Source organism: Heterodontus francisci, chromosome 2 (genome assembly GCF_036365525.1).
Source record: "Heterodontus francisci isolate sHetFra1 chromosome 2, sHetFra1.hap1, whole genome shotgun sequence".
NCBI lineage: Eukaryota > Metazoa > Chordata > Chondrichthyes > Heterodontiformes > Heterodontidae > Heterodontus > Heterodontus francisci.
The window spans coordinates 213,433,900-213,457,896 of NC_090372.1; the positions used below are offsets into that span (position 1 = coordinate 213,433,900).

At 45.4% G+C, this 23,997-nt stretch overlaps 1 protein-coding gene across 1 annotated transcript in view; it reads right to left on the reverse strand.

Moving 5' to 3' along the window:
• arhgap39 (Rho GTPase activating protein 39) overlaps window positions 1-23,997 on the reverse strand; it is a 381,858-nt gene that overhangs the window by 237,781 nt on the left and 120,080 nt on the right. Inside the window, exon 6 of the mRNA XM_068052219.1 lies at window positions 12,135-12,148. Coding sequence (XP_067908320.1) covers window positions 12,135-12,148 — 14 coding nt within the window. The remainder of the gene's footprint in view (window positions 1-12,134; window positions 12,149-23,997) is intronic.

Here is a 23,997-nt window from a genome sequence, read left to right on the forward strand (position 1 = left end):
TTTACCTAAGGAAGGATAGACTTGGTGAAGGTGGAGCAGCAAAGGTTCACTCGATTGATTCCTGGGATGAGAGGGTTGTCCTATGATGACAGGCTGAGAAAATTGGGTTTATACTCTCTAGAGCTTCGAAGAATGAGAGGTGATCTTATTGAACCAAGATTCTGAAGGGGCTTAACAGGGTAGACACTGGGATTCCACTGGTAGGGGAATCTAGAACACGGGGGCAGAGTCTCAGGATAAGGGGTTGATCATTTAGGACTGAGATAAGGAGAAATTTCTTCACTTAGAGGGTTGTAAATCTTTGGAATTCTCTACCCCAGAGGGTTATGGATGCTCCATCGTTGAGTATATTCAAGGCTGAGATAGACAGATTTTTGACTTCTCATGGGATCAAGGGATAAGGGGAGTAGGCGGCAAAGTGTTGAGGCAGGCGGTCAGCCATGATCGCATTGAATGGTGGAGCAAGTTCGAGGGACAATATCACCTCCTCCTACTCCTATGTTCTTATAAACACTAGTATGGACTTGTTGGGCCAAATGGGTGTTTATGTTCTGTGCATTCTATGTAATTCTATGTAGTAGCCCCTAGAAGTTTATTTCCAAAACCGCTATTACAAGTTGGGTGTATCCCAGAAAGGAAGTGGCGTGGGATAAGTGAAATAAAACAAACAGTAATTCAACATACGCTATCCTTTTATGCTTCCCCATGCAAGAATGGTATGGGCCGAGGAGATTAAAATAATATTGAATAAATGAAAAATGAGAAATATTTTCAAAAAGTATCTCTAGTTCAGGGAAGACTGTGGGGGATGGGAGAAGAAGTAATTAGCTAGCACACTTGCTCATGATCACTATGAAATATATGCACAGAGACCCGAGATGTGTTGGCCACCAAGCAGCTCTATGGTTCAGTACCAGTCACTACTTGACGTTCAGGCTTTCCAATTAAGAACACCTGCTTAGATGAGGTCCCAGAGGGTGGCTGACACCCACTAAACTTTAGTCCAACAAGAGTGTCTACTTTCAAAAAAGGTTGGGGGGGTAGGTTGAGGGATGGGTGTAGGCTGAATGAGTGAAGGAACTGGACATTAAAAGAAAAAGCAACAAGGGAAGAACTTCATTAGTGCTATTGGCTTTCAAGCTATTAAGGATGGTTGAATGCTTGTGTTCCATTATAAGCTGACTCTGTATCCCTGACAGCACAAAGTTTGAAGGTCAAACTGTCCAGCCATACTCAGGATGTGGACGTCATTGGCAATGCCAGCATTTATTGCCCTTTCCTAGTTGCTCTGAGGTGGCTCTTCTTTTTGATACAATTGAGTGGGTTGCCGGGCCACTTCAGAGGGCAATTAAGAATCACCCACATTAATGTGGGAATGGAGACACATATATGCCAAACCAGGTAAGGACATTCGTGAACTAGTTGGGTTTTTATGACAATGCGACAGCTTCATAGTCACTTTTACTGATAGAATCATGGAAACCCATCGTGCTTTGCCAGCTCTTTGGAAGAGACATCCAATTAGCCCCACTCCCCTGCAATTTTCCCACAGCCCTGCAATTTTTTTCCTTAAAGTACTTATTCAATTCCCTTTTGAAAGTTTTTATTGAATCTGCTCCCACCACCCTTTCAGGCAATGAATTCCAGGTCACAACAACACACTCCGTAACATTTTTTTCATGTTGCATCTGGTTCTTTTGCCAATTACCTTAAACCAGTGGCCTCTGGTTAACAAAGCTTCTGCCACGAGAAAAAGTTTCTCCTTATTTACTCATACTCCATAATTTTGAACGCTTCTATCAAATCTTCTTCTAACCTTCTCTGCTTTAAGGAAAATGTTTCTATTGTAAATTTTTTTTAACACTGAATTCAAATTCTCTCACTGGCCATGGTGGATATGAACTGACGTTCTCCGGATTATTAGTCCAGGCCTCCAGGTTATGACTCCAGTCTGATAACTACTACAATACTGCATCAAGTACATCAGTCTCTACAAAAGCAATGAGCCTGCAGGACTGACCATTTAAAAGGCTGCTCAGCTGTAAGCAAGATTCAAAAACAGCTGAAGATTGGACAGGAAAGGCCAACAGGCAAGAATTGCATTCCCGAAAGTTTGAAATGAAAAGGAAAAGGTCATCTGGCTCCAAATTAAAGGTCAACTGTTTGGTCTAAAAGCCACAGTTGTGCCATTAACCCCCACCCCCCCACCAGTCCTCATGAAACCCTTCACCACTTTCACTCATCAACTTCTCCGCTTGTTTTTCCTTTCAGATGATTTTTGTTAATAAAAGGTCTACAGAGAGCTGCACAATGACTGCTCCACCCACACGTTGAACAGACGTTACTTTAAGAGGCGGCAGGCACATACAGGGAGAGCATATTTACCACACAAAAGTCTGAATGACTTAAAATAGCTAAGAAGTCACAAATCCCAACAGAAAAAAGACTGGTATTTGTTCAATCCTTGTGCAATACAGTCAACAACAACTTGTATTTATATAGCACCTTCAATATAATAAAACATCCCAAGGTGCTTCACAGGAGCATCAAATAAAATTTGACACACAGGAAGATAGGACTTAGGAGCAGGAGTAGGCCATTTGGTCCTTCGAGCATTTCTTAAATGGTAAGAGATTAGAAAGTGTAGATGTACAAAGGAACCTGGGTGTCCTTGTCAATAAGTCACTGAAAGCTAAGATGCAGGTGCAACAAGCAATTAGGAAGGCTAATGGTATGTTACCCTTTATAGCAAAAGGATTTGAGTACAGGAGTAGTGAAGTCTTGCTTCAATTGTATAGAACAAAGAACAAAGAACAAAGAACAAAGATAATTACAGCACAGGAACAGGCCCTTCGGCCCTCCAAGCCTGCGCCGATCCAGATCCTCTCTCTAAACATGTCGCCTATTTTCTAAGCTTCTGTAGCTCTTTTCTTCCTGCCCATTCATGTATCTGTCCAGATACATCTTAAAAGACTCCATCGTGCCCGCATCTACCACCTCCGCTGGCAATGCGTTCCAGGTGCCCACCACCCTCTGCGTAAAGAACTTTCCACGCATATCCCCCCTAAACTTTTCCCCTTTCACTTTGAACTCGTGTCCTCTAGTAATTGAAACCCCCACTCTGGGAAAAAGCTTCTTGCTATCCACCCTGTCTATACCTCTCATGATTTTGTACATGTATTGGTTAGACCGCACTTGGAGTAATGTGTGCAGTTTTGGTCCCCTTACCTTAGGAAGGATATTATTGCCATATAGGGAGTGCAACAAAGGTTCACCAGACTTATTGCTGGGATGGCGGGACTGTCCTATGAGGAGAGATTGGTGAAACTGGGCCTGTATTCTTTCTAGAGTTTCGAAGAATGAGAGGTGATCTCATTGAAACCTACAAAATTCTTAAAAGGATAGACAAGGTAGATGCAGGTAAGATGTTTCCCCTGGTTGGGGAGTCTAGAACCAGGGGACACAATTTCAAAATAAGGGGGAAGCCACTTAAGACCGAGATGAGGAGAAATTTCTTGACTCAGAGGGTTGAGAGTCTTTGGAATTCTCTATCCCAGAGGACTGTGGAAGCTCAGTCATTGAGTATGTTTAAAGCAGAGATTGACAAATTTCTAAGTACAAATGACATACGGGGACATGAAGATAGTGTGGGAAAAAGGCATTGAAGCGGAAGATCAGCCATGATCATATTGAATGGCGGGGCAGGCTCAATGGGCTGAATGGCCTACTCCTGCTCCTATGTTCCTAGCACTCCAAATGTGGTCTCACCAAGGCCCTGTACAGCTGCAGTAAAACTTCCCTTCTTTTATACTCGATTCCTTTTGCAATAAATGCCAACATCCATTTGTCTTCTTAATCACTTGCTGCATCTGCATACTAACTTTTTGTGATTCATGTACCAGGACACCCACTGTACTACCAAGTTCTGCAATCTCTCTCCATTTAAAGAACAAACTGCTTTTCTATTCTTCCTGCCAAAATGGACAAGTTCACAAGTACTCCATCTGACAAATTTCTGCCCACTCACTTAACCTATCTACATCCCTTTGGAGAATCTTTACCTCCTCTTGACAACTTACTTTTCTTCCTATCTTGGTGTCATCAGCAAATTTAGCTACCATACATTCGGTCTCTTCAAGTTATTGAGAAAGATTGTAAATAGTTGAGGTCCCAGTACTGACCCCCGTGGCACTCCGCTAATTATAGCTTGCCAACCTGGAAAAGACCAATTTATCCCTATTCTCTGCTTCCTGTTAGCTAACCAATCCTTTATGCATGTTAATATGTTACCCCCTACAGCATGTGCTCTTATTCTGTGTTGCCTTTGATGGCCTGCATCCTAGGATCTTAAAAGAAGTGGCTGTTAAGGAACCTTATTAAATGCCTTTTGGAAATCCAAGTACACTACATCTACAGGTTCCTCTTTATCCACATTGCTTGTTACTTCCTCAAAGAACTGTAATAAAGTGGTCTGATATGATTTCCCTTTCACAAAACCATGTTGACTCTGTCTGATACCATTATGATTTTCTAAGTATCCTGCTATAACCTCCTTAAGAATAGTAGATTCTAGTAATTTCCGAATGACAGATGTTAGGATAACTGGTCTATAGTTTCCTGCTTTCTGTCTCCTTCCTTTCTTGAATAAAGGTGTTACATTTGCTATCTTCCAATCAGCTGGGACCCTTCAAAATCTAAGGAATTTTGGAAGATTATAACCAATGCCTCTACTATCTCTACATCCACTTCTTTTAAGACCCTTGGATGCAGACCATCTGGTCCTGGGGACTTTTAGCCTTTAGGTCTAATATTTTCCCCAGCACCATTTCCATGATGATGGTGATTGTTTGTTCCTCCCTTCCTTTCACCTTATGATTTTCAAATATCTTTGGGAAGTTTTCTAAGTCTTCTGCAGTGAAGACACAGACAAAATACCTGTTCAATGCCTCTGCCACTTCCTTGTTTCCCGTTAGCAATTCCCTAGACTCACTCGCTAGAGGACCAACAGTAGCTTTAGTTACTCGTTCCCTATTTAAATACTTGTAGAAACTCTGACTATCTGTTTTTATATTACGAGCTAGCTTTCTCTCATACTCTACTTTTTCCCTGTTTTTTGAGTCATTCTTTGCTGGTTCTTAAAATCTGTCCAATCTTCGGACCTCGCATGAATCTTTGCAGATTTGCACAGTCTGATACTATCCATAACTTCCTTATTTAGTCATGGATGATACATCCTTCTCAAAGTCTTTCTTTCTCACTGGGATAAATCTTTGCTGAGAGTTATTAAATATCTCCTTAAAAGTCTGCCTCTGTATCTCTACTGTCCTAGCTTTTAACCTAGTTCCCAGTTGCTAGCTCTGCCTTCATACCCTTATAATTACCTTTATTTAGGTTTAAAACACTAGTCTTAGACCCACACTTCTCCCCTTCAAACTGAATGTGAAATTCTATTATGCTGTTACCTGGAGGCTCCTTTACCATGAAGTTATTGATTAATCCTGTCTCATTGCACATTACCAGGTCTAAAATAGCCTGCTCGCTGATTGCCTCAAGAACGTTTGGTGCTGAGAAAATGTCCCGCATACACTCTATGAACTCATTTTCCAGGTTTTCAGGACACCAAGCCACAGAAAGAGATATTAGAGCAGTGACCTAGCTTGCTCAAAGTTGTAGGTTATAAGATGTGCCTTAAAGGAAGAAAGAGAGGTAGAGAGGCAGAGAGGTTTAGGGAGGGAATACCAGAGCTTAGGGTCTTGGCAGCTGAAGGCATGGCCACCCAAAGGTCCCTCTATCCCTGTACACTCTTTAGAACTATGCCATTTAGTCTATTTTGCCTTTCCCTATCCTTTCCGCCAAAATGCATCACCTGACACTTCTCTGTATTAAATTACATCTGCCACTTTTTACCAATATTTTGAAATTTTAGAGTCATACAGCACAGAAACAGGCCCTTCGGCCCATCGTGTCTGTGCCGGCCATCAAGCACCTAACTATTCTAGTCCCATTTTCCAGCACTTGGCCCGTAGCCTTGTATGCTATGGCATTTCAAGTGCTCATCGAAATACTTCTTAAATATTGTGAGGGTTCCTGCCTCGACCAGCACTTCAGGCAGTGCGTTCCAGATTCCAACCACCCTCTGGGTGAAAGATTTTTTCCTCAAATCCCCTCTAAACCTCCTGCACCTTACCTTAAATCTACGCCCCCTGGTTAGTGACCCCTCCGCTAAGGGAAAAAGGAAGGGTAATGGTCTCTTCCTTTCTATCCTATCAAAGCCCCTCATAATTTTGTATACCTCAATCATGTCCCCCCTCATCCTTCTCTGTTCTAAAGAAAACAACCCTAGCCTTTTCAGTCTCTCTTCATACCAAAAATTCTCCAGCCCAGGCAACATCCTGGTGAATCTCCTCTGCACCCTCTCCAGTGCAATCACATCCTTCCTATAGTGTGGTGCCCAGAACCGTACACTGTACTCCAGCTGTGGCCTAACTAGCGTTTTATACAGCTCCATCATAACCTTCCTGCTCTTATATTCTATGCCTCGGCTAATAAAGGCAAGTATCCCATACGCCTTCCTAACCACCTTATGACCTGTGCTGCTGCCTTCAGTGATCTATGGACAAGCACCCCAAGATCCCTCTGACCCTCTGTACTTCCTAGGGTCCTACCATCCATTGTATATTCCCTTGCCTTGTTAGTCCTCCCAAAATGCATCACCTCACACTTCTCAGGATTAAATTCCATTTGCCACAGCTCCGCCCATCTTACCAGCCCATCTATATCGTCCTGTAATCCAAAGCTTTCCTCCTCACTATTGACAACACCACCAATTTTCGTGTCATCTGCAAACTTACTTATCATACCTCCTATATTCATGTCGAAATTATTAATATACACTACAAACAGCAAGGGTCCCAGCACCGATCCCTGCGATACACCACTGGTCACAGGCTTCCACTTGCAAAAACAACCCTCGACCATCACCCTCTGTTTCCTGCCACCAATCCAATTTTGGATTCATTTTGCCAAATTGCCCTGGATCCCACGGGCTCTTACCTTCTTAACCAATCTCCCATGCGGGACCTTATCAAAAGCTTTACCCTCATCTACACATCGAGTCACCTCCTCGAGAATTTCAATCAAGTTAGTTAGACACGATCTCCCGCTGACAAAGCCGTGCTGACTATCCCTGATTATTCCCTGCCTCTCCAAGTGGAAAGAACAAAGAACAAAGAAAATTACAGCACAGGAACAGGCCCTTCGGCCCTCCAAGCCTGCGCCGATCCAAATCCTCTATCTAAACCTGTCGCCTATTTTCTAAGGGTCTGTATCTCTTTGCTTCCTGCCCATTCATGTATCTGTCTAGATACATCTTAAAAGACGCTATCGTGCCCGCGTCTACCACCTCCACTGGCAACGCGTTCCAGGCACCCACCACCCTCTGCGTAAAGAACTTTCCATGCATATCCCCCCTAAACTTTTCCCCTCTCACTTTGAACTCGTGCCCCCTAGTAATTGAATCCCCCACTCTGGGAAAAAGCTTCTTGCTATCCACCCTGTCTATACCTCTCATGATTTTGTACACCTCAATCAGGTCCCCCCTCAACCTCCGTCTTTCTAATGAAAATAATCCTAATCTACTCAACCTCTCTTCATAGCTAGCGCCCTCCATACCAGGCAACATCCTGCTAAACCTCCTCTGCACCCTCTCCAAAGCATCTACATCCTTTTGGTAATGTGGCGACCAGAACTGCACGCAGTATTCCAAATGTGGCCGAACCAAAGTCTTATACAACTGTAACATGACCTGCCAACTCTTGTACTCAATACCCCGTCCGATGAAGGAAAGCATGCCGTATGCCTTCTTGACCACTCTATTGACCTGCGTTGCCACCTTCAGGGAACAATGAACCTGAACACCCAAATCTCTCTGTACATCAATTTTCCCCAGGACTTTTCCATTTATTGTATAGTTCACTCTTGAATTGGATCTTCCAAAATGCATCACCTCGCATTTGCCCGGATTGAACTCCATCTGCCATTTCTCTGCCCAACTCTCCAATCTATCTATATTCTGCTATATTCTCTGACAGTCCCTCAGAATTTTTTCCAATAGTTTCCCAACCTCTGATGTTCGACTCACCGGCCTGTAATTACCTGGGTCTATGCCTGTTACCCTTCTTGAATAATGGTACCACATTCGCTGTCCTTCAGTCCTCTGGCACCTCTCCCGTGGCCAGAGAGGAAATTTGTGTCAGAGCCCCTGCTATCACCTCCCTTGCCTCACACAACAGTCTGGGATACATGTCATCTGGGCCTGGGGATTTATCCACTTTTAAGCCCGCTAAAACAGCTAATACTTCCTGCCTTTCAATACTAATATGTTCAAGTATATCACAATCCCCCTCCCTGTTCTCTACACCTACATCGTTCTTCTCCATAGCGAACACAGATGAAAAGTAATCATTTAAAACCTCACCTATGTCCTCTGGCTCCACACTCAAGATTGCCACTTTGGTCCCTAATGGGCCCTACTCTTTCCCTGGTTATCCTTTTGCCCTTAATATACTTATAAAACTCCTTAGGATTTTCCTTCATATTGACGGCCAATGTTTTTTCATGTCCCCTCTTCGCTCTCCTAATTACTTTTTTAAGTACCCCCCCTACAGTTTCTATACTCCTCTAATGCCTCCGAATCTGCCATAAGCCTCTTTTTTCCTGATCCAATCCTCTATATCCCTTGACAGCCAGGGTTCCCTGGACTTGATGGTCCTACCCTTGACCTTAATGGGAACATGTTGGCTCTGAACTCTCACTATTTCCTCTTTGAATGACTCCCACTGGCCTGATGTAGACTTTCCTACAAGTAGCTGCTCCCAGTCCACTTTGGCCAGATTCTGTTTCATCAAATTGAAATCGGCCTTCCCCCAATTCAGTATCTTTATCTCTGGTGCGTCTTTGTCCTTTTCCATAACTACCTTAAATCTTAGAGTTATGGTCACTATCCCCGAAATGCTCCCCCACTGATACTTCTACCACTTGTCCTGCTTCATTCCCTAGGATTAGGTCCAGTACTGCCCCTTCTCTTGTAGGACTTTCTATGTACTGGCTCAAAATGCTCTCCTATGTGCATTTTAAGAATTCTTTCTCCTTTAAGCCTTTTGCACTAAGACTATCCCAGTTGATAGTTGGTAAGTTGAAATCCCCTACTATTAATACCATCTTATTTTTAGACCTCTCTGAGATTTGCCTACATATCTGCTCCTCTATCTCTCCCTAACTATTTGGAGGCCTGTAGTACACGCCCAGCCAAGTGATTGCCCCCTTTTGTTCTTAATTTCTACCCATATGGCCTCATTTGAGGAACCTTCTAAGATATCATCCCTCCTTACTGCAGTAATTGACTCCTTGATCAACAGTGCAATACCACCTCCTCTTTTATCCCCTCCCCAGCATGCCTGAAGATTCTATACCCTGGAATATTGAATTGCCAGTCCTGCCCCTCCCTCAGCCACATCTCTGTGATAGCAATGATATCATAATCCCATATGCTAATCAAGGCCCTCAATTCATCTGCCTTATTAGAAAGTATATGCAATCCAGCCTTGCATTTTTCACTTGTGCCTTAACAGGTCTATATTTGCTCTGCCTTCCAGACTGACCCAGCTTCTCTTCTACATTTGTCTATGCCTCACCCCCTACTGTACCTTCACTCTGTATCCCATCACCCTGCCAAATTAGTTTAAACCCCCCCCCCCTCCCCCAACAGCACAAGCAAACCTCCAAGCAAGGATGTTGGTCCCGTTCCGGTTCAGGTGCAACCCGTCCAACTTGTACAGGTCCCACCTTTGCCAGAAACAGACCCAGTGATCCAGGAAACTAAAGCCCTCCCTCCTGCACCATCTCCTCAGCCACGCATTCACCTGCTCTATCCTCCTATTCCTATACTTGCTAGCACGTGGCACAGGGAGTAATCCAGAGATTACAACCTTTGAAGTCCTGCTTTTTAATCTGCTACCAAGCTCCCTAAATTCTTGTTGCAGGAGCTCATCCCTCTTTCTACCTATGTCGTTGGTACCAATGTGTATCACCACCGCTGACTGCTCACCCTCCCCCTTCAGAATGTCCTGCAGCCGCTCCGTGACATCCTTGACCCTAGCACCAGAGAGGCAACATACCATTCTGGAGTCGTGTTTGCGGCCACAGAAACGCTTATCTGCACCCCTTACAATAGACTCCCCTATCACTACAGCTCTTATACCCCTTTTCCTCCCCTGCTGTGCAGCAGAGCCCTCCGTGGTATTCCGATCCAAGTCATTTATATATATTTAAATATATTTCAACAAGTGATCCTAGCAGTGACCCTTGGGGAACACCACTGTCTTCCACCCTCCAGTCTGAAAAACATTTACCACAACTCACTGTTTTCCGTCCTTAAGCCAATTTTTTGTCCAAGCTGACATTGATCCTCCTATTCCATGAGCCTCAGTTTTGTTAACCAGCCTTTTATGTGGTACTTTGTCAAACACTTTCTTAAAATCCATATAGACAACACCCATTGCTTTCTTTTCATCAACCTTCTCTTACTTAATCAAAAAATTCAATTAGTCAAGCACATTCTGCCTTTTACAAATCGCTAACTCTGTGTTGTCAGACAGCTATCTAACATCCAGTGTTGGATGAGCTGCAATATCCCCAGTTAAACATTGGGAAGATTGAACCCATTGTCTTTGACTTCCCACCACAAACTCTGTTCCCTATTCACCAATTCCATCTCTCACCCCGGCCACTATCTCAGCTGAACAAAACTGTTCACAGCCATGGCAGGTTATTGAAGCCCAAGCTGAGCTTTAACCCCATATCCTCTCCATCATACTGCTTACTTCCATCTTTGTATCACCACCTCTGCATCAGCCCAACTGCAGCTGAAATCTTCACCCACGCCTTTGGTACCTCCAGACTCCATTATTCCAATACTCTACTGGCTTGTCTCCCATCCTCCATCCTTCATAAACTCCAGCTCATTGAAACCTCTGTGACCTGTATCCTAACCCGCACCCTGCGGATCCATCATCTGTCTTCGCTGACCTACAACTGACACCTAGTCCCTCAATGCCTCAAATTTAAGATTTTCAACCTTGTGTTTAAATCCTTACATGGTCTCACCCTTCCTGATCGCTACAAACCCCTGTAGCCCTATAATTCCCCCCTCTCAAATTTATTACTCTGATCCTGTCCTCGTGCATCCCCCCACCCCACCCCGAGCCCTTCCCCACCCTTTGCCTTAACATTGGAAGCCGTCCCTTCAGCTCTCTGGGCCCTCATGGTCAGGAATTCTCTTTGTAAATCTCTCCATTACTCTTTCTTCCTCTAAAACCCAAACCTTTTGGCCACCTCTCCCTCTTTGGCTCAACATCCTGTTTTGTTAATTACACCTCTACGAAGCATCCTGGCACTATATAAATGCAAGATGCTGTTGTTTGTCTCTCCTCTGTGCCAACAGTTTATCATCTCCATAATGTAACCAACTTCGCTTGTATACCTGAATTGAGATCATTCATATAGATCAGAAATAAAAGTCTCCTCTGCAGCAATACCTGAGCATTCAATCAGTACATCTCCCCAGTCGGACATTGATCCTACCTGGTACCTGTTGCCTGCTCTCTCCAAGACAACTCCTGATCCACTTTTAAGTTTCCATAGAAGAAGCACTGCCGTAAGCTTGTATAGCAGCTTTACATGTGAAAATTCACCAAAAGTTATCAAAGTTCGGGTGTGCTGTATCGTATGATTTTCCAATGATTTGGAATGTCAGGTAAGATCTGAACATTCTGAAACATTGCTGGTTACCAAGTTATTTTCAGACAAGAATTCCTCAACTTTACTCTGAATGTCCCAATTGTGCCAGTCACTGATGTAGGATCTGTAGCTACCTGGGTTTGTTTAAACAACGTTAAGTACCATTTCGGCTAGTTTCCAATCCAGTGCAGCTTGTTCATGATGACTCTTAGCACTCCATGGATTTTGTCACTTACTACCCTCCGGTATTCACTGTCCAGCTGTGGGGATTTATTGGTTTTGAGCTATTCCTGCCTGTCATGGCTGCCCATGCAAGAAATACTGAAGTCATTAAGTACACTTGTAAAATCTCCTATGATTGGAGAATTGCAATCATTTAGTATATTACAATTTTTTGCTTATCCTCTAATTCAACTCAATTTGCATCCTCTGAAGAAATGAAGTTTTTTTAAGATTCCCTCTGGCTGTTATTAAACTGGAAGGATTTCTTACTGTTGGATTTGATTGCTATAGCTTTGCTTGTGTCTGCTTCCTGCGTTGTCCACCACCACTCCCCATGCCCCCCACCATAGCCCCGACTGCATTTTGAAACTTCGTTTTAGTAGTTCCTGTGTAATGAGCACCAAAATAGCACATCAATTAACATTTCCATCAGTGGAAGTGTTCCTGCAGCTTTAACCAGAACTGTAACATATGGAAGGAACTGGAGACAAAGGGGCAAACAGAGAGTTTGATGAGTCACTTTGTTTGTCAGCTTCTTGAATGTCAGAAAACAGCTCATCGGCTGTTTGGGGACTGGAATTGTCCCAAGTTTCATCCTACCCAGACATACACCCTCAGAAATCCAACCCAGTCCAAACCTACCCAGACATACACCCTCAGAAATCCAACCCAGTTTCATCCCACCCAGACATACACCCTCAGAAATCTAACCCAGTCTCATCCTACCCAGACATACACCCTCAGAAATCCAACCCAGTCCAAACCTACCTGGACATACACCCTCAGAAATCTAACCCAGTCTCATCCTACCCAGACATACACCCTCAGAAATCCAACCCAGTCCAAACCTACCCAGACATACACCCTCAGAAATCTAACCCAGTCTCATCCTACCCAGACATACACCCTCAGAAATCCAACCCAGTCCAAACCTACCCGGACATACACCCTCAGAAATCTAACCCAGTCTCATCCTACCCGGACACACACCCTCAGAAATCCAACCCAGTCCAAACCTACCCAGACATACACCCTCAGAAATCTAACCCAGTCTCATCCTACCCAGACATACACCCTCAGAAATCCAACCCAGTCCAAACCTACCCAGACATACACCCTCAGAAATCTAACCCAGTCTCATCCTACCCAGACATACACCCTCAGAAATCCAACCCAGTCCAAACCTACCCGGACACACACCCTCAGAAATCCAACCCAGTCCAAACCTACCCAGACATACACCCTCAGAAATCCAACCCAGTCCAAACCTACCCGGACATACACCCTCAGAAATCCAACCCAGTCCAAACCTACCCAGACATACACCCTCAGAAATCCAACCCAGTCCAAACCTACCCGGACATACACCCTCAGAAATCCAACCCAGTCCAAACCTACCCGGACATACACCCTCAGAAATCCAACCCAGTCCAAACCTACCCGGACATACACCCTCAGAAATCCAACCCAGTCCAAACCTACCCAGACATACACCCTCAGAAATCCAACCCAGTCCAAACCTACCCAGACATACACCCTCAGAAATCTAACCCAGTCTCATCCTACCCAGACATACACCCTCAGAAATCTAACCCAGCCTCATCCTACCCAGACATACACCCTCAGAAATCTAACCCAGTCTCATCCTACCCAGACATACACCCTCAGAAATCCAACCCAGTCTCATCCCACCCAGACATACACCCTCAGAAATCCAACCCAGTCTCATCCTACCCAGACATACACCCTCAGAAATCCAACCCAGTCTCATCCTACCCAGACATACACCCTCAGAAATCTAACCCAGTCTCATCCTACCCAGACATACACCCTCAGAAATCTAACCCAGTCTCATCCTACCCAGACATACACCCTCAGAAATCCAACCCAGTCTCATCCTACCCAGACATACACCCTCAGAAATCTAACCCAGTCTCATCCTACCCAGACATACACCCTCAGAAATCCAACCCAGTCTCATCCTACCCAGACATACACCCTCAGAAATCTAACCCAGTCTCATCCTACCCAGAAATGCATCCTGAGAAATCTAACCCAGTCTCATCCTACCCAGACATACACCCTCAGAAATCTAACCCAGTCTCATCCTACCCAGACATACACCCTCAGAAATCTAACCCAGTCTCATCCTACCCAGAAATGCATCCTGAGAAATCTAACCCAGTCTCATCCTACCCAGACATACACCCTCAGAAATCTAACCCAGTCTCATCCTACCCAGAAATGCATCCTGAGAAATCTAACCCAGTCTCATCCTACCCAGACATACACCCTCAGAAATCCAACCCAGTCTCATCCTACCCAGACATACACCCTCAGAAATCTAACCCAGTCTCATCCTACCCAGACATACACCCTCAGAAATCTAACCCAGTCTCATCCTACCCAGACATACACCCTCAGAAATCCAACCCAGTCTCATCCTACCCAGACATACACCCTCAGAAATCCAACCCAGTCTCATCCTACCCAGACATACACCCTCAGAAATCTAACCAAGTGTCATCGTACACGGACAGCTACTCTGCAGAAAATCGAATGGTTGAAATGAGTGGCAGGGATTTTATTAGCCCCAGTAATGAGAGATATATGGGCCACATCAGTACGGCTCCCCGACGCAGTCACACTGCTGGGGTGGTTTCCCAGCAAAGGGCTCTGTGCCACAATGGAGGTGGGCAGCCAATTTGAATAATTAAAGGCTCAATTAAGGGCCATTTTCCCAGGCCACTGGCATTTTGCCTGTGGTGGTGCAGAACCTCGCTGTGTGGGAAGGCTGTCAGCTTCATGTCGACGGTCATACAGTAGGCCAGAAAAGGGGGGAGGGATGAAACAAAGCCAGAGGCTCCATGCCCCGAAGATGGGGTCACTGCCAGGAAAGGCCCCTTGGCTCCAAAGACGCATCCGGAGGGGTCTCCCCTCCAATCGGTGTGGCCTGCCACCTTGGCCACCTATTTTTTAAAAATCAGATTATCTTCTTGAGGGCCCCTCCAAATTGAGGCACCTTCATGTTCTCCAGCCTACCTCAGCAGCGGCCACCTCTCCCGGTGGTTTCTGCTGGGACTCTAGAGAAGCCAGCCCTCTGACTGGGCCATCAGCAGCTTTCCCACTATCCTTACTAGGCAACCAATTAAGAAGCCGCCTACAGGAAAATTGCTGCTGCGATCCCTTTGCACACCCATGCAGGCTTGCAACCCTCATATGGTCCCGACATCAGGACTTCTCCCCTTCTGATAAAGTTCTGCCTACTGTCTTTGTCAGGATATAATAGTGAACTCATTTTTCAGGTGCAGTGGCCAACTGAAGTTTTGAATCATAAATCTTATTAATATTCACATCCTTTTAGATTACTCCTTGGCCTTGCTGCCTTATCTCTGCAACTTCTTCCAGCTCTATACTCCCTCCCAAAGCACACCAATCCTCTGACTCTGGCTTTGAATGTAACCCCACCCTCTCCCACACTACACCCTTCTATTGGCAGCACAGCCTTCAGTTGTCTCCTCTGTGTTCCACACCCCTAACCCCTACTCACTATTTATATGATTGATTTGGATCAATACCATATTAGGCTCTTTTATTATTATATTATTACCATATTAGTAAAACGGAATGATGCAGTTGAATACAGAAAATGTCAAGCAATATATTTTAGTGGGAAGTATGCCTTAAACTGCAAGTTTTTGGGGTGGAAGGACAGAAATCTAAGGCTTTTTAAAAATTCATTCACAGAATCTATTTCCCTTAGCAGAGAGGTCAATAACCAGGGGGTATGGATTTAAAGTATTTGGTAGAAGGATTAGAGGGGAGTTGAGGAGTAACTGTTTCCCCCAGAGGGTGGTGGGGGTCTGGAACTCACTGCCTAAAAGCATGGTAGAGGCAGAAATCCTCATCACATTTAAAAAACACTTGGATTTGTACTTCAAGTGCCAAGCCTACAGGGCTATGAAGCAAAAGCTGAAAAGTGGGATTCGGCTAGATTGCTTTTTCTTGGCTGGCATGGAAAGGATGGGCTGAATAGCCTCCTTCTGTGCCAAAAATCTGTATGTGGGTGTCATTGGCAAGGCCAGCATTTACTGCTGATTCCGAATTACCCTTGAGAAGATGGCAGTGAGCCACCTTCTTGGACCACTGTTGTCCTTGGGGTGAAGGTACACCCACAGTTAGTTAGGGAATTCCAGGTTTTTGATTCTGTGACAATGATGGAATGGCGATATATTTCTAAGTCAGGATGGTGTGTGACTTGGAGGGGAACTTGCAAGTGGTGTTCCCATTCATCTGCCGCGCCTGTCCATCGAGGGGTTAGAGGTCACGGGTTTGGAAGATGCTACTAAGAAACCTTGGAAGTGTTGCAGTACATCTTGTAGATGGTACACACTGCTGTCACTGTGCGCCAGCGCTGGAGGGAGTGAATTTTTAAGATAGTGGATGGGTGCCAATAGATTGAGCTGCTTTGTTCCTGATGCTGCTGAGCTTCTTGAGTTCTGTTGGAGCTGCACTCATTCAGGCAAGTGCCATGTATTCCATCGCACTCTTGACTTGTGCCTCATAGATCATGGAAAGGATTTGGGGAATCAGGAGGTGAACCATTCTCTGCAGAATTCCCTGCCTTTGACCTGCACTTGCAGGCACAATATAGATGTGTCTCATCCAATTAAGCTTCTGGTTAATGGTAACCCCCAGGATGTTGATGGTGGGGATTTAATGATGGCAATCACATTGAACATCATGGGGAGATGGTTAGATTCACTCTTGTTGGAGATGGGCATTGCCTGGGCACTTCTGTGGTGCGAATGTTACTTGCCATTTATCAAATCAAGCCTGAATGTTGTCCAGGTCTTGCTGCATGCAGTCACAGACTGCTTCATTAGCTGAGGAATTGCAAATTGGTGCAGGTACATAGATCTATAAAAGGTGGAAATGAAGGTAGAAAAGGCTGTAAAGGAAATTGGGTTTCTGGATTTTATACAACAAATTGGTTAGGACACTACTGAAGTCTTCCATGCAGGCTGGGAAGTGTATTACAGGAAGGAGGTTAGAGTTATGGAAAAAGGACAGTAAAATTAGAGGTTAAAATTTATGAAAGGCTTGAAAATGTGGGTCTCTTTTCACTGGAATAGGGTTAGGGGATTTTCAACAAGCATGAAAGGTTTTAAAGAGGGTTAAGGTAGTTTCTACAGTTTGGTGAATTGGTAAAAAGTGAGAAACATGAACTGAAAAGAACAAAGGGAAAATTGGAAGAAACTTTTTCCCAGAAAATGCTTCACTACAAATAACTATAGAAGCACAGACTGTAGCGTTTAAAAGGGAACTGGATACTTGAACAGCAATATGAAGAGACAAAGGAAAAGGGAAGGTAAATGTGGTGAGAGTAGATAGTTCCAGTTGAAAATCTTGCACTGGCAAAGTAATAATGGGCCAAATGGTTGTTTTTGTTGCTGCAATTCCTGAGATTCTATGAACACTAGCACATTGATGACTGACAGTAGCGGGAAACAGTGAGAGCAGAGCAGGGCATAAAGAGCCCAGAAGAGAGACTGAGAGTTCACTGAGAGAGCAGCAGGAAACAGCGAGAGTAGAGCGGCACATAAAGAGCCCAGAAGAGAGCGAGAGTTCACTGCAAGCGGGAAACAGTGAGAGCGGAGCTAGGCTAGCTGCTGCCGCTACCGCCAGTCTGTAGGTTCAAAACCTGCGTTCGAAAAGAAAATTCAAGGTGTGACATCACAGAGAAGTAGGTAGGTGATTGGCTGGTGAGTATTTCCTATTTATCTTATCAAAACTAGGGAATAAACTGGTGACTCATAGGTTTCATTTTTTAAAAGTAAGGTTGATTATTGCTAGTAAGGTGCATTATGTAATAGTAGGGTTTATCAGTATTAATAAGGTTTATTAGCAGTAGTAAGTCGAAGAGTTGAAGAGACTGAGCAGTTGGCAGGAAAAAAGACAGAAGCGCAAGGAGAGAGCCAACTGTGTAACAGCCCCGACAACCAATTTTATCTGCAGCACCTGTGGAAGAGTCTGTCACTCTAGAATTGGCCTTTATAGCCACTCCAGGTGCTGCTGCACAAACCACTGACCACCTCCAGGCGCTTACCCATTGTCTCTCGAGACAAGGAGGCCAAAGAAGAAGAAGAAGGCTTATTAATATTGGTAAGGGTTTATTAGCAATAGTAAATTTTATTAGCAGTAGCAAGGTTATTAACAAACTGATAGAGGAATGGCAAGGCTGCTCCAACCTCTAGAATGCACGTCTTGTGCTATGTAGGAACTCCAGGATACTTCTCGTGACCTGGATAACCATATGTACAGGAAGTGCTGTCAGTTGCAGCAGCTTGAACTTCAGGTTTCGGAATTTGAGCAATTGCTAGCATCACCACGGCGCATCAGTGAGGTTGAGAGCTTCGTGGATAGCGCGTATATAGATGTGGTCACCCTGCAGCTTAAGAGTATGCAGGGAAAGAGGGCATGGGTGACCGCTAGACAGTCAAGAAGAAACGGGAAGGTAGTGGAGGAGACCCCCGAGTGTGTCTCACTCTCCAACCGGTGTTCAGTTCTGAAGACTGAGGAAAGTAGTTCATCTGGAGATTGCAGCCACAGCAAGGGCCATAGCACCACGGGTGGCTCAGCTGCACAGGGAGGCACAAAAATACTGGAAGAGCAATACTGATAGGAGATTTGATAGTCAGAGGAACAGACAGGTGTTTCTGTGACCTCAGAATTGAATCCAGGATGGCATGTTACCTCCCTGGTGCCAGGGTCAAGGATGTCACTGAACGGCAGCAGAGAACCCTGAGGGGGGAGAGTGAACAGCCAGCAGTCATGGTCCACATTGGTATAAACGACATAGGTAGGAAAAGGGATGTGGTCCTGTAGAAAGAGTTTAGTGAGCTAGGTAAGAAATTAGCAAGCAGGACCTCAAAAGTAGTAATCTCCAGGTTTCTCCCAGTACCACACGCAAGTGAGTATAGAAATAGGAGGACAGTGCAGATGAATGCATAGCTGGAAAGATGGTGCAGGAGTGATGGCTTTAGATTCCTGGGACACTGGGACCAGTTCTGGAGAAGGGGGACCTGTACAGGCCAGACAGGTTGCATCTGAAAGAGCTGGGACAAATTTCCTTGTGGGGTGATTTGCTAGTGCTATTGGGGAGGGTTTAAACTAACTTGGCAGGGGTGTGGGAACCAGGAGGAAATATCAGTGAAGAATACCAAGGTGTACAGAATACTGGGAGAGATAGATGGCACTAGAGTAGGGAATAGTTAGTTATTAGGTGGGGTCAGAGTAAGGGAGAAAGTAATAAAGTCTAAATCAGGGTTAATGCGCATGTATGTGAACGCACGGAATGTTGGTTAATAAGATTGGCGCAGATTGACATGTGGAAATATGAGGTTGTGGCTATAACAGAGACCTGACTCAAAGAAGGGCGGGACTGGGTGTTAAATATTCCTGGATACAAGGTGTTCAGGAAAGATAGAAAAGGAAGAAAAGGGAGAAGAGTACTGATTAAGGAGATCATTGCAGTGCTGGAAAGCGAGGATATCCCTGAGGAGTCAAGGACAGAATCTATTTGGCTAGAGCTTAGGAACAAAAAGGCGCAATTACTTTGCTCGGTATGGTTCGTAGGCGACCAACTAGTGGAAAGGATGAAGAGGAACAAATTTGCAAGGAAATTGCAGAGAAATGTAAAAATTATAGAGTAGTTATGATGGGGGAATTTGATTATCCACATAGAGACTGGATAGTAGTAGTGTAAAGGGCAGAGAGCGGCAAGAGTTCCTAGAGTGTGTTCAGGAAAAATTTTCTGAAGCAGTATGTTTCCAGTCCAATGAGAGGGGGGGGGGGCACTGCTAGACCTGGTTCTTGGGAATTAGGTGGGCCAAGGTGAATCAAATATCAGTAGGAGAACATTTAGGGGACAGTGATCATTGTATCATAAGGTTTGGTTGTTTATTGAAAAGGACAAAGAACAATCTAGAGTAAGAATAATTAACTGGGGGAAAGCCAACTTCAATAGAGTAAGAATGGATCTGGGCCAAATAAAGTGGAATCAAGGAAGAAAAAACAGTTGCTGAACAAGGGTCTACCTTCAAAGAAGATAGTTCAGGCACAGTCAAGGTATAGTCCCTTGAAGGGGAAAGGGTGGGCAAATAAATCCAGAGCTCCCAGGACGACAAAAGAGATGGAGAAGAAGAAGAAAAAGTGTGCTTACGACAGATGCCAGGTAGACAATACAGTGGAAAACCAGGCTGAATATAGAAGGTTCAGAGGGGAAGTGAAAAGCAAATAAAAGAAGCAAAGAGAGAGTATGAAAAGAGACTGGCAGCTAACATAAAAGGGAATCCAAAGATCTTATATAGGTCTCATTACAAATGGGCCAAAGTGTCTCAAATTTCAGTAGGAGAACATATCTTGACTGTGCCCGAACTATCTCTTCTTTGAAGATAACCCCTTGTTCAGCTACTGAGGTATAGAATACGAAAGCAGGGATGTGATGCTGGAACTGCATAAAAAGTTGGTTAGGTCACAGCTGGAGTATTGTGTACAGTTCTGGTCACCACCTTACAGAAAGGACATAATTGCTCTGGAGAGAGTACAGAGGAGATTTACAAGAATATTGCCAGGGCTTGTAAGTTGCAGCTATGAGAAAAGATTGGATAGGCTAGGATTGTTTTCTCTGGAACTGAGGAGGCTGAGGGGAGACTTAATTGAGGTGTACAAAATTATGAGGGGCCTAGATGGAGTGGATAGGAAGGACCATTTCCCCTGGCGGGGAGGGGTGTTACCAGGGGACACAGATATAAGGTGATTGGTAGAAGGATTAGAGGGGAAATGAGGAAAAACTTTTTCACCCAGAGGGTGGTGGGTGTGTGGAATTCACTGCGAAGAATGGTGGTGGAGGCAGAAACCCTCAATGCTTTTAAAAGGTACCTGGATATGTACCTGAAGTGCTGTAACTTGCAAGGCTATGGACCAGGTGCTGGTAGGTGGGATTAGATTGGGTGGCTAGATTTTTTGGCCAGCACGGACACAATGGACTGAACGGCCTCCTTCTGTGCTGTAATTGTTCTATGGTTCTAAATAGTAAAAGGGTGGTAAAAAGGTGGAGTAGGGCTGACTAGGGACCAAAAGGAGGGTTTATGCATGTAGGCAGGGGGCATGGTTGAGGTATTAAATTAATACATTGCATCTGTCTTTACCAAGGAACAAGATGCTACCCAGGCAGAGAAAGAGGAGGTAATTAATACACTAGAAGGATCTAAAATTGATAATGAGCAGGTATTAGATAGGCTGGATGAGATGCATCCAAGGATACTGAGGGAAGTGAGAGTGGAAATTGAAGAGGCACTAGTCATAATTTTCCTTCGACTCAGGGTAGTGCCAGAGGACTGGAGAATTGCAAATGTTACACCCTTGTTCAAAAAGGGATATAAAGACAAGCCCAGCAACTACAGGGCAGTCAGTTTAACTTCGGTGGTGGGGAAACTTCTAGAAACAATAACTCGGTCCCAAATTAATAGTCACATGGGCAAACGCAGGATAATTAAGGAAAGCCAGCACAGATTTGTTAAGGGAAAATCATGTTTAACTAACTTGCGAGAGTTTTTTGAGGAGATAACAGAGAGGGTTGATGAGAGCAATACTGTTGATGTGATGTACATGGACTTCCTAAAGGCATTTGATACAGTGCCACACAATAGACTTGTGAGCAAAATTATAGCTCATGGAATAAAAAGGACAGTAGCAACATGGATACAAAATTGGCTGAGTGACAGAAAACAGAGAGTAGTGGTTAATGGATGTTCTTCGGGCTGGAGGAAGGTTTGTAATGGAGTTCTCCAGGAGTCAGTGTTGAGACCCTTGCTCTTCCTGATATATATTAATGACCTAGACCTTGGTGTACATGGCACAAATGATCAGATCAGAGTAGCCATTGCCACGCAGGATGTCTTTAATTCGCCCTATTTCAACATCAAGCTTGCATGGTGAGCAAATGGCTCGGGCCATATTTACGAGATGCCGATAAGGCCAATCTTATAGCGTGTGGAACTGTAAGAATCCCAATGCATGTATTGACCAGTGAAGGAAGGTTTGTGGTAGACTGTGGTAGAGAACACCTTAATGGATTTCTCAACTAGTAGGTCAAGGAAAGGGAGCTAATTTTACTGCTTCATTTCAAAGGTGAATTTGAGCGCTGGATGGAGCCCATTAAGACGTACAAGGAAATTATTGCATGCAGCTGCGGATTCAAATATAGCAAACATATTATCGTCATTTTTGGCCCTGAAAAGTGCCTCGTCTACCTCAAAATACCCTGGAGAGAGAAAGGGGGTGGGGCAGAGAGAGAGAGGGAGGGACAGAGGAGGGAGGGACAGAATGGGGGTGGGGGGACAGAGTGGCACAGCAGTGGGGGCAGAGCGGGGTTGGCAGAGCAGGGGTACAGAGGAGGGTAAGTAGAGGGACAGAGTGAGGGGGGGGAACAGAGAGAGGGGGGACAGAGACAGAGAGGGGGGGGGCAGAGACGGGGGGGGGAGACAGAGACAGAGAGGGGGGGCAGAGACAGAGAGGGGGGGACAGAGACAGAGGAGGGGGGGGGGACAGACAGAGAGGGGGGGGACAGACAGAGAGGGGGGGGACAGACAGAGGGGGGGGGGGAACAGACAGAGAGGGGGGGGGAACAGACAGAGAGGGGGGGGGAACAGACAGAGAGGGGGGGGAACAGACAGAGAGGGGGGGGGACAGACAGAGAGGGGGGGGACAGACAGAGAGGGGGGGACAGACAGAGAGGGGGGGGACAGACAGAGAGGGGGGGGACAGACAGAGAGGGGGGGGACAGACAGAGAGGGGGGGGGACAGACAGAGAGGGGGGGGACAGACAGAGGGGGGGGACAGACAGAGAGGGGGGGGACAGACAGAGAGGGGGGGGACAGACAGAGAGGGGGGGGGACAGAGACAGAGAGGGGGGGGACAGAGACAGAGAGGGGGGGGACAGAGGGGGGGGGGGACAGAGACAGAGAGGGGGGGACAGAGACGGGGGGGGGGGACAGAGACGGGGGGGGGCAGAGACAGAGGGGGGGGACAGAGACAGAGAGGGGGGAGACAGAGACAGAGAGGGGGGAGACATAGACAGAGAGGGGGGGACAGAGACAGAGAGGGGGGGGGACAGAGAGAGGGGGGACAGAGAGAGGGAGGGGACAGAGAGAGGGAGGATACAGAGAGAGGGAGGATACAGAGAGAGGGAGGATACAGAGAGAAAGGGGGGGACAAGCAGAGAAAGGGGGGGACAAGCAGAGAAAGGGGGGACAAGCAGAGAAAGGGGGGACAAGCAGAGAAAGGGGGGACACAGAAGGAAAGGGGGACAGAGAGAGAAAGGGGGGACGGACAGAGAGAGAAAGGGGGACACAGAGCGGGGAATACAGAGGGGGGAAACAGCATAGAAAAGGGGGAGAGAGAGAGAGAGGACACAGAGACAGAGAGAGAGTGATCTAGATCACTCCTTACAGATGGACATCTATCCGGAACACTTCGCATCGATACAATTGTGCAGACAAACATTGAATACTTGTGCAAGCAAAAAATGCCTTAATCAGTGTACAACATAGTGACGCGAAAGTAAGTCAATAAATTAATCTTCTCATTTAAATCTTCTTCACAAAAATGCATACTCGCTGTTGCTTTAAGAGTAAGATAAATTTTTAATGCCTTTATCTTTCCGAAATTGTCTCACCGGCCCCCTACGTAAAACGAAAATTGTAATTTCGCCGCCCCCCCCACCCCCCCAATGCGAAAAGCTGGAACAACCCTGTTCTAGAGGGTGTACCGCAAGGATCTGTTTTGGGGCCACTGCTGTTTGTCATTTTTATAAATGACCTGGAAGAGGGTGTAGAAGGGTGGGTTAGTAAATTTGCGGATGACACGAAGGTCGGTGGAGTTGTGGATAGTGCCGAAGGATGTTGTAGGGTACAG